The 17,838-nt window shown below is 46.5% G+C and overlaps 1 protein-coding gene across 2 annotated transcripts in view; it reads right to left on the reverse strand.

The window, feature by feature from the left end:
• The window catches only part of LOC147627753 (uncharacterized), a 60,807-nt gene that overhangs the window by 1,722 nt on the left and 41,247 nt on the right, over nucleotides 1-17,838 (reverse strand). For both annotated transcript variants that reach the window (XM_086814708.1, XM_086814707.1), the window contains 2 exons: nucleotides 6,540-6,755; nucleotides 6,259-6,445 (listed from right to left, as the gene is read on the reverse strand). In XM_086814708.1, the coding sequence (XP_086670834.1) occupies nucleotides 6,259-6,445; nucleotides 6,540-6,755 (403 nt within the window). The remainder of the gene's footprint in view (nucleotides 1-6,258; nucleotides 6,446-6,539; nucleotides 6,756-17,838) is intronic.

Genomic DNA, 17,838 nt, shown 5'->3' on the forward strand with positions numbered 1-17,838 from the left:
CAGCTTCTAGGAGTACTCCGTTTTGGAAACTCCCACTGCACTATAGAGCACATTGTCTTTCAAAAGCTTAAGAATGCCATCGTCACAGGACCTGTGCTTGTAATCCTGGATTTGCATAAACCATTTGGAGTGGAATTTGATGCATGTGGAGATTGCATTTGTCACCAGCCTAGCCTGGATATTTGAATCATGCGAGTTACTTGATTGCTCCATTGTAGGGATGTGATGTATTCCTAGGTATGCCTTGGCATATACGCCTTAATCCTCATAAAAATTATGTAACTAAAGAAATCACCTCCATACATACAGGCCATGAAGATGTCATAAAGACCAGTACATAATTTGTATTGTAAGTCATGTACATATCAATAGAGCAATAAAGAAGTTGGTTTGTTCATACTTGATATTTACATGTGAGAATGTTGAACAAAATAATTAACAAACAGATGCATTGAAGATAGATTGAATTTCCTTAAAGCATATAAAGGTTGCTTTTCTCTTGCACTACCCGAGAGTTACAACCTCAAAGGCCAAAAGATCTTTCTACACCAAACTAACCTCCATACCGTGTGAGTGCTACTCACCAAGTAGAGATCATGACACAAGTCAATGATCTACAAAAGGAGCCAATCCGACCAAGCTCTTCATTCTATTGCTCGCCATTACTTTTGGTACAAAAGAAGGATGGCACCTACATGATGGTGTAGATAATCGTGTCTTAAACAAAATTGATGATAGCTTGATGGCTCTTCAATTTTAAGCCGTATTGATTTGAAGTCTGGGTATCATCAAATCGTATCAGGTAGTACCATTTGGCCTCACCGATGCTCCTATCACTTCTAATAGAACAATGGATCACAATTTCAGAAGTCATCAAAAATTCAGATATTTTAGTGTATTCCAATATGGAAGAAGAGCACCACACTCACTTGGCCATTGTATTTGGAGAGCTTTGAAACATCAACGGTAAGAGAGCGAGTTCTTCGCTTGAAAACACATTATCTTGGTTGTATTATATCAAAGGACCGCATACAAATGGATCCTACCAAAGTTAAAACCGTTAAGCAATGCCTGAGCTGAAATCATTGCATGAAGCCAGAAGCTTTTTAGGTTTATGGTCATACTACCGTATAATTTATACTTCATTTTGCAAGTATTGTTTCACCATTTCATGATCTAACAAAGAAGAAAGCCGTCTTTAAGTGGAGAGCTATAGAGCAAAATGTTTTTCGAAAGCTTAAGAATGCCATTGACACAGGACACGTGCGTGTAATCCCTGATTTGCATAAACCATTTGGAGTTGAATTTGATGCATGTGGACTCTGGAGATGGCATTTTTCACCACCCTAGACATTTCCTAGTGTTTTCATATCTGAAGGACTTGAAAGAAAGAGCATCATAGGTTGTAGGCCCAAAGCACAAACTGTAGAAGGTTGGAAACATTTGATTATTGCTGAAAATGAGCACGAGGGAAGTCCATAGGTGCTTACAAGCATAAGAGACTCTTACTACAGCCAATGACCTCCAGCAAATATGCAAGAATGAGATGAAAAATGAGGGGAAGGGTGAGAACCCTTATATATCCCTCCAGAGAGCTGGTCGGCCAGCTGTAGTAGGCCGACAATTGTCCAATAGCATAAAATGCTATAAATAATAACTGCTAAATATGCCAATGCAGGGTCTCATAAAATGACCAGTACAAGCATGAAAAGGTGATGTAGACCCTCTTGAGATGATATACTCCAACACCTCCTCTTCAGCGCTAGAGGGGTGGTCATGCTGAAGTAACACCTCCAAAGTAGCTCTCGAAAGTGGTTTGGTGAAGAGATCAGCCACATTGTCCTTGGTAGAACAGTAGGCCAACTGAAGAAGTCCCAACTCGATCCAGTCGCGTACAAAATGATAATGCACTTCAATATGCTTGGATCGTCCCTGTATCACAGGATTCTGAGCTAGAGCAATAGCACTCTGAGAATCTGAGAAGATGGTAACTGGGGAAGTGTCGACACAACACAAATGCTCCAAAATCTCATGAATCCAAAGTGCCTCAGTGGAGGAGAGAAGGTAGGATTTATAATCAGCCTCGGTGGAAGAAGCAAAAAAAGTCCTCTACTTTTGAGACTTCCAAGAAACCAATCCTGTACCAAGCATGAAGCAATATCCAAATGTAGACCTCCGAGTATCATTGCAGCCTGCCCAATTAGAATCTGTGAAACCAACCAAATCAACACCAATGGAATAGATGATGCCATAATCTGAAGTACCTCGAAGATAACGAAGAACTCTCAAGGCTGCCTACCAATGAGACCTTCGAGCGGCTGATGAGAATTGGCTGAGAACACTCATAGCATAGAAGATATCTCGACGGGTGTTGGCAAGGTGAAGCAATGAGCCAACAATCTGCCGGTACTCTATGGAATCCACCAAGGGTGTATCATCCTCCTTGGATAACTTGGCATTGGGATCCATGGGACAAGAGAGAGGTGTACAATCTGACAACCCATAAAGTGAGAGCAACTTCTTCACATACTTCTGCTCAGAAATGAAGATACAGTCATCTTTCTGCCAAAGAGCAAGTCTCTACTCAGCAAGGAAAGAACCTATGAACAGAGCAGTTCTTTTTTTTAAACCCTTTTTTGTGCAGGTTACAGTCTAGTTGCAAGAAAACAGTAGTAAAATGCTAAGCTTTTTCTTTAAGCTTAACTTGAAACGCATTCGACTTCAAAGATAGCAAGCTCATCAAGCTTGACTTGGAGGGTGGTGATAGACTCACTATTACGAATTATTCCATTTGGCAGATTACAATGTAAACAAACCAAGCATTCTTGAGCAGTCTTCCCAAAATCCTTGCGCTGCCAAGGCCAAAAGGGATACCATTCAATTGTCTACATAGTTGGTAGAATACCTCTATGACCTTCCTTCGGAGATGCATGGCATTCATACATAACCTTTCCCCAAAGTGTTGTAGTCACATCTCTACAGTTATTCATCATAAGAAAGCCGTCCCTAATCAAATAGAGAGAACCCAAAACTCCTTGTTGTATGGCAGTCCAAACAGATGCAAAATCCTCATACATATAATCATCCTTCAACTTGGATTAGCCTTAGTGATGGACTAAAGATATAGGTGTCTTCAATATAAAGCACAACCAGGGTTGTTTCCGTATGGCGTACGACGGCTTATCGTACGGAATACCGTATGGAATGATACCGTGCGTACTCGTACGGATTCGTATGGATTTTTTCAAAAAAGAAAATCGATTTTTTTTTCCCAAAAATAAAAATTTTCCCAAAAAATATTAAATTTTTTGGTAGGAAATGGTCTTTCTTTTGCTTATCTATGGCTATTTGAGCTTCCTCTGTACTATGATGCTTCCCTCCTTTCTAAAATACTCCATATCTGGACTTGGAAATACCTAAGTATAAGAGTATTTTTTAAAACACCATATTTTATCGTACGATAAGAAAAAAAATTATATCGTACCGTATTTTCCCGTACGGTATCGTATCGTACGAATCGTAAGGTATCGTACCTGACAACTATGAGCACAACAACTACAAGCTGCTTCTAATGCGTATGCAACAACTCAAAATAGAATATAGAAAGAAAATCCTCCCATTGCATATGCTTGTCAAGCAGACCAATAGAAAGTTCAGGCTACTTCCAAAACATAACTAAATTGCAATTACAAATGCTTGTCAAATAACAACAAAAGCTTTGATGATCCGTCTTGACAGTAAATTCAGTCCCAACAATGCTTCCCAATTTTGGGGGTGTAAATAACAACCATCAACTCTTTCTCATAAATATCCATGGTCAACTTTGTAGTTTAAAACCTGCAGCTCTCATAGTAACAGCATGGTCGTCTTGATTCAAGACATCCCCAATGCAACCGCAAGATGGGGCTTTTTTTTCCCAGGAAAAAGATCCTTCTATTAGTTACCAAGAAAAACAGCCATAATGGCTAAGTAAAAACTCATCCCCAAATGGGAAGCAAGAGTCTAGAAGCATAAAAGGGGAGGATTCTCTTCTCCTTCGGCTGGTCGCTCTAGGAGGAGAAGGCTATCTCATACAATGGAGGGAGGGGGAAACAACCACACGGGGTCTACAGTGGGCTTTTTTCTTCCTGGGAAAAAGATCCCCCCACCCTCCTCTTATGACATGACGACCGCGGCCTCAGTGGCCCAAGGCAACTATGCCCATGCGGGAGAGGGCCTGCTCCATGGTGAAATTGCGTAGGATCCACTGCCGAACCTGCTAAGCCTTCCGGCAATCCCAAAGACAATAACGCTTCGGAGTCCGCCACACCTCGGACATAATGTTGGCCTACCCCCAATGGCCAACCAAGTGCCAACTGCCAAGCTCCTATGTGCCAGCTGCCACTTGAAGAGAGTGATCTTCAGTGGCCGAAAACTATCCCACAAACTCTTTCAGAAATCTGAGAGAGTGTGCGGCAAGAGGCTCTGGGACTGCCAGTGTCCTGCTGCTGCAGAAGTGCCCTCAACCTCTGGCATCTGAATCCTACAGCCCAGCCATGCAAAAGGGCACAAGATGGGGCTTTTGTATCGCATGCATCACTGCATCACGTTGCGTGTCCGTGCACACACCGCCTACCTCTTGGTATGACGACTCAGTACTACATCCCTATGATGTCTGAGGGAGGGAGGGGGGGGGGGGAGGGGGGGGAGAGAGAGAGAGAGAGAGAGAGAGAGTGAGAGTTATATTAATCATCTACAAAAGACATAAAGGGTCTATGAGACCAAAAAGTGTACAATGATGTCCATGGAATCTCATCATCATGGAAAAATGAATAAAATGTATACAGTGATGTCCGGAGACAGACTGATGTATATCCAATCCTGATCTAAAGCATCAATCTATCAATATCCATGAGCATGTCTCAACATCAGCTGAAGAAGTCACTCCTGTGGTATTGGGAGGAGCCTGTCCACATTACCCAGCATGGGCGAGAAAAGTAGAGTCAACAGGCTCGCTAGATCCACCGGGTGTGGAAAAGTGACCCTATGTCGCTCAAAAGTCCCCTGAAACTGGTGCTGGTGGGCGGGGGCGGGGGCGGGGTCGGGGTCCTTAAGGTCAAGGGAGAGCCGAGCTCGCTGGAGTGTAGTGGCTCGATCCAGGATGACTCCAGCATGTGGCCTGGTAGAGGATGATGCAGCCAAGGCTCTGGACTCTATTATGTGAGGTGGGTCCGCTATCAGCACCAAGTGGGCTGTCCTCCTGTGGCCGAAAGAAACAGGTGATGGTCGGCTGGAGGGGGTGTGAGCAGTGGCGGGGTCGGGGTGGGGACTCTCTGAGGAGTGATTCTGTGTGTCGATGGAGCTCAAGGAGGAAGATTCCAAGAGGCAGCACTGATCTGGATGGTCTATGATCCTGTCCAGAGGCCCAAAGCCCTCTCTAAAAGGCAATGAAATCTCTCCTGGATGGATGCTCTCTTTCCATGTGTTCATAGTGGTATGGCAGGTATTTCAACTTCTCCCCCATACCCTCATGGACACATGAAAAAAGATAACCTCTTCATCACTTGGCTCTTGATAAACCAGACCACTAGAATCTAGATACAGTCAATGCCCTTCGGGCTTCAAAAGTGCAACTCCCTCCAAGTTTCCTTCTCATATATGACTCATTCAACAACTACAACACTTGAAGCCCACCGTCATAATCTGAAATCAACTCATACACAGACATCATTTTTAAACTTTGATACACAAGAATGTTTCCAATAAGCGAAGGGAGCATCTTCCTATACCTCAGAAACTCCACCTCAAAGGCCACCTTTATCAACTAGCTCCTGTTCATACTCATCAAATGGAGACATCATTATTGAGTCCTGATATGCAAGGATGTTTCCAGTAAGAATAGCCTCCTGGCAGTTGTTCAGTCAACTTCTCCCCAATAATGGCCCAGCTGCGTAGTTCATAGGTACGCACCAAAAAAAATATGATTTCTTCATAGCTTGGCTCTTGACAGACGACGCCACTAGATGCATTCCATGCCCTCTAAACTTCAGTAGGAATTACAGCTCCTCCAAACTCCTTTGGTCATGTATGACCCACTCAAGATCCCAGACTAGATTGGGTAGAAACAAGCCAATGAACTCAAAAGTTTTTAAGGGAGTACAAGGATAAGAAAACATCAAACACAGTAAAATACTTAATTTAGTTCTTTTATGATTCCCATTTTCTCATATTTACAGAGAAACCCAACCATGAGAAAACAAAAGACATATTTGATGTTACCTGTACAACGTACAGCAATGCCAGTCGGGATATGTACTATGCGGACGGCAGTCTCTACTTTGTTCACATTCTGCCCTCCCTTTCCTCCAGCTCTTGAAGTCGAGATCTCAATGTCTTCATCTGGCAACTCAACATCCAAGGCGCTCTCTTCAATAAGAGGCATAATCTCAACACCTGCAAAACTCGTCTGCATTGGGCCAGAATTTCAAGATAAGGTTGTGTTTCTTACTTCAAAGTAAAACTACCCCAACTTCTGTAGATAAAATAAGTAGCCATCATACCTGGCGTAAACCCTTCGAGTTGAAGGGTGACTGTCTGACTAGCCGATGAGTTCCCTTTTCACCTAACAAGTAACCATATGCATATAAACCTTCAAACTCTACTGTGGCAGACTTTATTCCAGCCTCTTCACCAAGAGACTTTTCCATCACTCGGGTCTTGTAACCCTGCCGATCTCCCCATCTCAAATACATGCGAAGAAGCATCTCAGCCCAGTCCTGTGCTGCAGAGAAACCGAAGCTGTGGTTTATGATTACTTTTGAGAGAAATGCACTAAACATATGATTTAAGTAATGGACCAAAAAAGAGACAAGGCAATAATTTGAACACGAAGCTTCCATATACTAATGAGTAAAAATTTCGAACCCACCCTCCCCCCCCACCCCCCCACGTGTTCCTGCCCTCCTAAGCCATCGCTTCCCCTCCTGCACTTTCACGCTATTCCCCCCCCAACCATCTCCTCACCCTCGCTTCCTGCTGCTGCCCCCAGCCCTCGGGCTGCCGCCCCCCGTCACCATTAGGGCATTGTCTGCGCTGTCTACCTCTGGACGAGCTCCATAGTGGACATGACACCTTCTGGCAGGGGACTTTTGTCTACACCAAGGGTCATATGGACTGGCACCTCATGGTAGGGGATTTACATCTACGCCAAGGGCCAAAATGACCGCCATTACAAGCTAAATAAAAGGGGGGATTTTCCAGCACATTCTTATGCATGGCATACTTGCATACCTGGAACTGTTTTCGCGTGAATTGTTTTACTACCTACAAGATCTATGTGTCTAGTTTTCGGGCAGGGTACGTCCTCTCGTGAACCGTGTGCGTGAATCTATATTTTGACCTCTCTTGTGGGCTGTAGATAGGTGGCAGGTATGACTCTAAACTCTTTGTTTAAGCTTACTAGAGTTATAGTTCACTTTGTTGTTTTGCAGGTCCATGCTTCATTAAGTATGATAAGACAACTTATAAGTGAGTTTGGGCATCCACACTTATGGGCAGACAAACTTTGGGTCATTTACTCCTTCCAGTTGGCCAGGCTATTGACCAAGCACCCTCCCCACTTAATAGGAGGTGTGGCCTCTACTGAGATGGACCAATGACCACCCTCCCTACATATTATCCCTCTCTCCCTCTTGAATGGGGCGCAACTTCAAAGAAGGGAATTTTTGAAGAGTTGACTCATAAAAACAGTCCATACACTCCCTTGCTTGCTACATGGTAGAGCTTGTTCATGGACAAATTACAAGTTTCAAGCCCCATATTGAGCTTATCTTCTACTCTTTCATGGATTCCTACATGAGAACAAGGGCTTTGATGAGCAATTGTGTCGCCGACAATTCTTCCAAGAACTAAAACCCTAATTTTTAGAAACTGTAATTCAGCTGAAATCTTAATTTGCAAAAACCCTAATTTCAGCCGGAAGTGCTATGAAGTATTCTTTCATCATTACTTCCACCTAAAGCTAGAAGATGACTGTAAATGGCAGTCGATTCTCGGGCAAGAGTTTCTTGTGCTCGTTAAGTCTACTCTACATCCGCGTTTATGGCCATTAAGGTAGGGGATTTGTCTCCTATTGCTTCGCCTCCGACTCTTTCTTCATCAACCAATGACCAGGATGTGTTGCTAGTCCCTTTGCCTTCTATGGAGGAGCCTGCTTCTACGCTGTGTGATGCTATTGAGGAGGCTACCACTACTGTGAATGTTTCTATTTCTCTTACTCTGTGTGAGGATTCTGGATTGTGGTCAGGTGTGTCCATGACCGTGCCTGGGGCACAGCGGTACTTCCAAGGCTTGAAGGATTGGGATTTGGATTTGGTTGGGCTTGTGGAAACCCGACATCAGTTTTCAGAGGGGGCAGTTGAGCTCTTACATCTAGCGATGCCGACCTTCGAGGAGGGTGCTATTGTACAGCATTTGGCTACTCTTGGTACAGAGTTGGAGCAGATGGACTCTATTTCTTTTGAGGGTATTATCGTCTTGGAGCTACAAGCTTCTAGGGATTTCTGTGGCACTGTGTTTACATTTGGGTTTGGCACCGATATTTGGAGCAGCACGACACAGCCTACATGGTTGTTTTCTTCTAGAAGAGCCATGTACCTGGCAGCTTGTTCTGTTGCTTTTGTAGCTGAGTTGCTGTGGAGGTTGCTTGTGGAGCTCTCCTGGTACCTGTTGTTGCTGCATTCTTTTGTGGAGCTCTCCTGGTACCTGTTGTTGCTGCATTCTTTTGTGGAGCTCTCCTGGTACCTGTTGTTGCTGCATTCTTTTGTCTTTGACAGAGGACGACTTCTTCGGCTTCTCGGAGTTTGTTCAGCATCTGGTGCTGAGAGGGGGTGTTAGCACATTCATCCCCAGTTTTTGCCCATTTCTAGTGTCCTTTTGGTCCCTTTTGCATGGCCCTTGATTGTGGGCTGGCCATCCGTATTTTATATATTTTTCTGGGATTTTTCCCAGCCCATATGGTTTTTTCCCAATCGGCCAGTTCAATCCTCCAGTCAGCCAGCATATAGGTGGGCTGGCCTCTCAATCTAGTATCTTGCCTAGTCTATCTTTTGCTCCCTCACTTATGAGACTGCTTGTGTCTCTTGCTTGGGACTGTACCACTTCACTATATTCAGCATAGTTGCTCCATATCTCTCTCTCTCTTGCACTCTCTATTCAGCACACTCTAGTGCTCTTTTGCTTCCGCTCTGTGCACTCTTTCAATAGATACATTCATTGTGATCGACGAAGTTCAAAATATGCCTAGTCTATCTTTTGCTCCCTCACTTATGAGACTGCTTGTGTCTCTTGCTTGGGACTGTACCACTTCACTATATTCAGCATAGTTGCTCCATATCTCTCTCTCTCTCTTGCACTCTCTATTCAGCACACTCTAGTGCTCTTTTGCTTCCGCTCTGTGCACTCTTTCAATAGATACCTTCATTGTGATCGACGAAGTTCAAAATATGCCTACTCTCGCGCTCGGACGGAGTGTCGACACATGGAGGACAGGATCCGCGCCCACCTAGCGCGCCATTGTCCCAAGACCAATTGTGATTATTCCCCATCCAAACCCATGCCCAAGACTCTTCGAGTGGAGGACAGTTCCGATAATTCCGCCTCACATAGATATGCGGATAGCCTCATGGAACATTTAGGGTTTGGGGGGACCTCAGTGCTTTCAGAGGCGAGGCGTCCTTAGAGGAGAGATCCATAGAACTAGAGTTGGGGGACCCATCGACATTCTTTTTCTCTAGGAGATCTTTCCGAGGGATGTACCCGTCGCTGTGGGAAGATTTTACTACGCCGGATTCACACTTTTTGGTCTCCCTCTTTCGGCCCCTTGGGACACAAGGGGAGTTTGTATTTCTCTCAATGAGAAGCTTTTGTCAATAGTGGCTAGCTCAAGTGTCATAGACACTAGGCAAGCTCAGTGGATTACCATTAGGATTGGAGAGGACTGTGTGGGCTTCTTAAATGTTTATGCCCCGAACGTCGCAACAGGTAGAGCAACCTTCTGGAGTACAGTTATCGATCCCTTCCTCGGGCTAACTTTTGGTGCATGGGTGGAGACTTTAATAAATATATACCTTCATAAGGTCAAAAAAATCTGAACTTATGAATTGAGAGATTTGAGAAAGAAATAATAGTGAAGAAGGACAAAGACAAAAACAAAGCATTTGAAAGATCAAAAATAAATAAACTAACAAACCTAGCTACTAAGGAGAGGAAATCAAAAGATAATATCAAACGAAGACTTTTAATTAAGACATTAACAAAAAAACAAACAAACAAAACAAACCAAAAAAAAAAAACAAGAAACAAAAAAACAAGAAAACAAAACAAAACAATTACATGAATGAAAGAAACTTTAAAAAATAAAAAATAAAAAACACACACACACACACAAAAGCATACACACTTCTTCTTAATAAGAACTTAAACCTTTTGAGCTGAGATACTAAACAACACAAAATAGCAAAACAGAGAACTGTAAACTTTAGACCTAAAGCACTTAAGAGCCAAAACCAAACATTAAGCTAAACTTTAAAAAAGACTTCGACTCAAAAGTGCAACCATTAACTCCAATGTCTATCCGAACATGAAGTGTAGGTCCATCAACTTTATCATGCATAGCGTGGACAATAAGCTATGACATCCCTACTCACGTCATCAGTGCCCAAGAGTAGGTGCAAGTTTGTATAAGGTTAGTCCAAAAGAACAACGAATTGAGTTTAACATGATCGAGTCCGTAGAGGACAGACTCGAAGGAGACACGGCTACAATCTCAACCACAAAGTACTCTGCTTGGAAGGAGTTGATCCTGGCACTCAGGGGACAGGCCCCTTGGCATCTGCCAGAGATTGGGCGCAGCCTCGGGAGCTTGTGCTTCTCGCGGTCCGATAGGAGGAGCACCGGCCCCAACCTCTCTCGACTTGATAGATTTTATGTGGATGAGTGGGCTTGCAGTCGCGGGGCCATGATTGGCATCTTGGCGAGCACCACTTTCTGAGATCATGCTCCTGTTATTCTGTCCTTGGAGGACCCCTGGAGGCAAGACAGGCAAGTGAGCACTAGGATTCCAGACAGCCTCATACAGGACCCTGAGATCTGCAGCAGCATAGAGTAGATATGGGAGGGGCTGGATTTTACCTCAGGTTCCACTGCGCGCACTTGGATGCGGGCCTCTGCGAGATCAACAGCTTTTTGCAGGAGGCAGCACAGAACAGATTGGAGGGATTTTGTGAGCAAGAGTGGGGGCCGTGATTCTCTCCAACGTCTTCAGAGAGTTCCCCCGAAAGCCCATGGATTGAGAGTCAGCTAGCTGCCGCCGTATAGAGATCAAATCCATCAAGGAGAGGAGGGTGGAGTACAAATACCATGCCAAAGCTTCCTTCTAGACCCATGCTAGAGATAGTCACTGGAGACTTCTTTGAGATTGCAGGCCCTCATAGGCGGAGAGATGGTATTTGTCACAGGTTGTGTGGCCAGGATGGAGCTATCGTTTCTGACCCCCCCCCATGTGAGAGCCATTGCCAATGGATTTTTTCAAATCCCTCCTTACGGGTGCCCCATTATCCTCACACGTGGTGGATGCGCGAGAGAGGTGGTTCCCCCCACTCTCCGGACCTTCTTATTGACTCCCTTCACAGCAAAGGAGCTAGTGGAGGCATTGACGACTCTTCCTAGAGGCATGGGAGGCCTTCCCGGGCTTAGGTGGCTTGGAGAGTGATCATTCACTCGCAACGCAGAGTGGGCTTCACAGCCGCCCCCTGCTGGGCAAGCTGATTTGGAAGGACTTCCTTTTGGCCCGGATTTTAGCGCGTACTCCGAGCCTTGGGGGGCCCTGGCCGCAAAGCACCAGATGGATCTTCACAGAGATGCGAGCCCGCGGCTTTAGTCTAGCTTTCGAGGATAGATTTGTAGCCAACCTACTCCGAGCTTGGGATCACCTCAGGCCGGCCCTTCAGCACTCAGCTCCGGTAGCCTCGGAGAAGCGTCTTCGATAGCCGCTGATCTGCAACCCCCTGATCCGTTTACCCAATGGCCACATGTTGGGGGCCCGCCGACCTCATGTATCATGGGGAGCATTGAGCATAGGACCTACCACATCCCTTGGAGATTGGCTTGCATTAAGACAGCTTCCCCAGAGGCTTAGGAGAGAGGCCTAGCTGAGATCTGTGGTATAGAGAGACTCAGCCTCGACATCGACTCTACTATTCCCCGAGAGTGGCTGACCTCTATGCCAGACCCGACCCCCCCCGCAGTGGCTGGGCATGTTTACTAGGCATGATATGCTCTTGGTAGTCCATGGCGTGGATGAGAGCTGTGCTTTGCTCACTTTTTCTATCGGACCCCATGGAAGATTAGAGAGATCAAAGCACCCTTTGGATGACTTCAGTGGCTGCACCTTACAGAGGATGAAGGTGATCGGATTTCAAGCACATGAGTGGCACATTCAACCCCTGCCAGCCAAGGTGGCCAAGGAGAGACTCTGGCGGTTATGGATTTGGAAGAGCCGGCCCCTCACACGCCTCCAATAGGACCCGGGAGAGTGGACTTGGCGTGATCCTGCTAACCGGGGTGAGACACTGGGCACCTCGTTCTTCGCATACACCGCGCGGCTAGGCCGAAAGATTCAAATGCCCGAGGTCGGGGGCACCCCGACAACAACATCACACTGGCAGGCAGTCACAGGACCTCTCATAGTGTTTTCTCTTAAATTTTTGGAAGAGGCTCTGGGACAGTTTTCGGCCTCAAAAAATCACCCTCTTTCTTTCGCTTATGGCACACAGGAGTTTGGCGGTCGGCACGTGGTTGGCCATAGGCCGTCGACCAGCTGCTTGTCTGAGGTGCAACTACCCTTAGGAGTCTCAGTGACATTGTCTTTGGGATTGCCCGAAGGCTCAGTAGGTTTGGCAATGATTTCTCCACATTTTCACGATGGACAAGACCTCGACCCGCATCATTTTATGGGGCACTGTCGCTTGGGCCACTGAGACTGAGGCTTGAGCTTGTCATAGCCTTCAAGGAAGAAGGTAGGGGACTAGCCCTTCGGGTCTCTCACCTTCGCATTTCAACAGTATCAATCCCAGCCCCATCACTGATCATTGGACTCCGGGTTTGTGCCAAAGATGAGAGATCTGTAGCAGCAATGCAACTTGGCACATCTGGCGAGCTAGATTCAGCGAAGCCATTGAAGGCACCCACACTCCGCCTGCGGAGTCCATCAGAAGCATTTGGCTTGATATCATTCATACCCTCCGCGGCCAATGGGGGAAGTTGCAAGGTGGCTCTGACCGCATGCGAAAGCGGCAGGAAGCCTTCGTGAGGCTCTGGCGGCATGGCTCTTTTCTCACAGATAGAGGTGGTGTGCCCCCTTGGCAGTACATACCACCTATGTGGTTATTCCCTCCCTCTCCCCCTGTATGAGATAGCCTTCTCCTCATAGAGCGGCCATCTAGAGGAAAAGAGCATCTTTCTCCTCTTGATTTCTTGATCCTCATCCCACTCATGGAGGTGAGTTTGTATCTAGCCCTTCATGGTTGTTTTATGTGAACTAATAGAAGGCTTTTTCCCGGGGAAAAAAAATAAAAAACCCTTATTTCAGCCGGGAGTGCTATGAAGTATTCATTATCATTACTTCGCTTAAAGTTGGAAGGTGACTGTAAATGGCGAGTAAGAGTTTCTTGTGCTCATTAAGCCTACAATACATCCGCATTCTTGGCCATTGAGGTCTCCTATGTCTCGGCCTAGCACACACCTGAATGTGTATGGATGCCAATGGGAGCATAGCTGCTTGTGGCAAGATACTGGGGATTGGAAAATGAGATCCTTCACGATTGAAGCTATGGATTCAACCTCTACAATGACACATCATGTTTGAAATTGTTTTCATATGCATGAATGTCGTCGGAAATCTGGCAAGCATTGCCCATGGAGCTTCCAAGTAAAATTCCTTGATAATACAAATCATATTACAAGGCGGGTCAGGCCCTATTGCATGTCATTTCAATTTTTAGCATTGCTATTTTGTTTTGTGTTGTGCCAATTCACTTTGTTTACAAGCATTAATAGTTTAAGTATGTGTCAAGATTGTGCTCAAGCCCCAATGGGAAATTACACCCCCAGCTTGTGCGCACCGGCCTTCTCTCACGCTGTTGCCAACCTCTGCCTTCACGCTACCCTCGCCCCCATCCTCATTTGTGCGCCCCACCCGCTCCTCCTCGCACCCCCACATCGTTGCCTCCCCCTTCGTGCAACCCTCCATCTCCTTTCCTGGATGGGAGCCCTTCTCCTTCACCGCCTCCTATGCTCATCTCTGCCCCCTTCCGCTGCTTTTCGCGGGTATAAGAGCAGGTAACGATTCAGCTCCCAACAGTTTTTCTTCATCACGAAGAGGGGAATCTCATACACATGCTAATTTCTTTGCCACCGTCTTATTCTTGCTTTTGTGGGGTTGAAAGAACTTCACTGAGGAGAAAAGTGCAAGAGCATGACTTTTTTTTTTTGTGTGGTGTGGGGGGGAGGGGGGGAAGAGTATCAACTTCTTGCAGCGTTGGCTTAAACGGAAGGCAGGCATATGGAGCAGCCAATCAAGCCCAACCACCACGCTGCAACTATTGCAGATAATGCCTGCCACCTATGATCAACAAACACCAAGGCCTGTAGAGGAGCACGTCAAGCAAGCCAGTGGTGATGCTTACCTCTAACGCTTACCTCTAACATAAGAGGGCACTACATAGTCGACTATAGCCGGTTGTGGCTTTTCTTTTCTCTACGGCAACCTGCAAAGACCCACACATGGCTGTAATATGCCACCACCACCCTTTCCTTGGACACCAGCCTAGCATTTGGTGCATCATGGATCCTCAGCAACTTTCGAAACCCTCAGAGTTGATTAAAAAGAAAAGAAGCGCCTAAACCTCAATGCTTAAGGTTCTTTGGTGGTTGTTTCTATGCAGTAGTTGCGAGTCAAAGGACAGCTTTCCCAAAGCCAAAGCAGCCAGGATCTATCTTGGGCCACCTGAGCCAGGTGGGGGTTGATATGCCAATAGTGCTTGTGAAATCCTATGATCCGTACTCGTTGAAGAGATCCACCACTATAGTCCTCTGCTAGGGAGAGGGTCAGGCGTCCTAGGAACCAGCCGAGCAAAGATAAGCGATGCCCCCCCCATCGAAACTAAGCACCGCCAATGGGATATCATGTCTAGATGAAGCCGGTTTGGGTGCCATGAATCAGATCAGGGAAATGAGGCTGGAGGCGACGACTGATGGCCTTGGCAATGATTTTATAGGCGCCTCTGAAGAGGGTAATGGAAGGCCACTACCAAACCTCTATACGCTCACCACCCTCCTTGGGAATCAAGTGAATAAGCCCCTCTGGCATCAGTCTGGAGGCCATGACCTCATTGAAAGTGGAGAAGCCACTTTCTATAAGCTCCCAATGACGCACGAGAGGGAAACCATCCTCGCCATGGCACTTGCCCCGCAACAAGGCCCGAAGTGAATCTCTCAGCTCGTTGAGGGAGAATGGAGAGCTCTCAAGAAAATCTGGAGAGTTGGGGAGACCACCTTCCATGTGTGCTGCCAAACTCTGTATCACCGCCGCTATCTAAGGGGTAATGGGACCTATTGAAGATCTCTAAGAAGCTGATGGCGGCTCACACCTATGGGGGGTCTTACCACCTGTTTACAACCCACAAGCAATATCATAATATAGATTCACACGTGCAGTTTACGAGAGGGCGCTAGACATACAGATCATGCAAGCAATAAAACATTCCATGTGAAACAATTTCCAAAAATGCACGTAAACCATGCAATGCACAAAATGTATTTGACAACCTCCCTTTCATTTAGCTTATAGCTAGCGGTCATTCCAGGTGTAGACACTGTGTCCCCAGGCCAACCAGAATACTGTACTCTGGATCTTGCCATAGACCAATGTCTCAAGGCCTACCAAATCCAGCCTACTGGCCCTCGGCATAGAGATACGTCCCTTGCCACGAGGTGCCAATCCACATGACCCTTGGTGTAGACATAGGTCCCCTAGCATCTAGGTGTGATGTCCACACTATGTAGCCCATCCATAGGTCCAAAGTTCGTCCAAAGGTCGGAAGCACGGAGAATTCCCAAATGATAACTTCAAAGGCTTGTCGGGCAACACAATGTCAACAGTAAACTAAAACTGAAGCCTGAAAGCTAAGATCTCAGACTCTGAGATTATACAAGATGAAAAATCTAGATCCTACTATGCCAAGTATAGGGTACAATACGTGATGGGATATGGGAGAGCTGAATAAAAACAGTCAATCAACCCTATATGTCACGCAAGGACCCATCCAGGATGTCCATCATGGGTGATACAAGAAGGCTAGAGATGTCGATAGTCTACTATGAGGATGAAGTTGCTCAATAGCAGGCCAGGATCTCCTGAATCCGGGGCTGATGAGTTGCAGGTGGTTGGGATCCGACAGGACAAGGGCGTCTAGCTCTCTGGAGTGTGCGTGCCCGATCTAATGCGACTCCCATGGGCATACTGCGAGGGGGCACTATGGTATAGGCTTCTGTATCCACTGTGATAGGCTCTGGTGCCTCGCTATCCACCCCTCTAGGCTGGAAAAAACTGGTGATGGTAAGCAGAGAGGAGGGCTGTTGGGGGCGAGGATCTCTCAGTAGTGACTCTCTGTGTTGGCTGAGCTCCAGTAGGAAGAGTCCAAGGCACCTCTGATCTGGGTACTCCATGATCCAGGATAAGGGTCCAAAGCCCTCTCTGAATCAACAGTGAAATCTCCCTCTGATCTCATAGTAGACTGGGCACTGGCAAGCATAGTGCTCCTCCGACTCAACCCCCGTGACCCGTCTGACAGAGTCTACATGTCATGTCCTCTCTAGGTATCCGCTCAGCTCTGCCAATCTCTATCCTTAGTCTATGGGATGATACCCTAAGCTGGCCAATGGTCCTGAAACTTCACCTTGAGGTTTGCACTTCAGAGAGGTTGGAGGGACTGATTTCTCCTTCTTCCTTCTTGCAGTCCTGCATTTCTCCATTCAGCTTGGCAACCTCTTTCTCCATTCCATCTACCTGTCTAGCATGTTGTTCTTTCATCTTGGCCATCTCCTCTCGTATTTCTGCCATCTCCTGTTCGCGGTGATCTTCCTAGATAGTCTAAATTTCTCTCAGCAGCCGTAGGCAGTCTCTGGTACAGCGCACCACATCCATTTGATTCTGTACTTGCATTGACCTGGTCATCAATCTTGTCAAGCACTTTTTTCAATTTTCCTTTGCAAGCCATCCCACCTGCTCGATCTGGTCATTTTTTGGCTTGGGCTACTTCTTGACTTTCTCAAGTTAGGCTCAACAAGGACACAGATGAAGACAGGAGCCGGCCCGACGCACGATGAAGTAGGGGTGGGAGTGGCTTCTGGTTTGATGGTTCAACCATTAGTCCGGAGTTGGGACGCACTGTGTACCGGGGAGCACAGGACAATGGGAGGCAGAGGGCGGAGTGTTGCAGCCAGCACACGGCCCAGCGGGATGTGGGTGCAGGCAGAGGGGGACAGAGCACAAAGCAGCTGCGCGGACAGGGCAGGGTGCCAGTGCACGAGAAGAGGGTAGGGCGAGGGGCAGAGGCTCACGCCGTGTGTGTGTGTGTGTGTGTGTGTGTGTGTGTGTGTGTGTGTGCGTGTGTGTGTGTGTGTGTGAGAGAGAGAGAGAGAGAAGGGAAGATAAACTATACAGTAATTACGAATGTAAACTTGCTAAGCAAATAGTACTTATCACCCAGGAAAGCCAACAAAAGCCATAGCTTGAGGATA

Source organism: Cibotium barometz, chromosome 20 (genome assembly GCF_041138505.1).
Source record: "Cibotium barometz isolate CiBa-2024 chromosome 20, ASM4113850v1, whole genome shotgun sequence".
Lineage (NCBI taxonomy): Eukaryota > Viridiplantae > Streptophyta > Polypodiopsida > Cyatheales > Cibotiaceae > Cibotium > Cibotium barometz.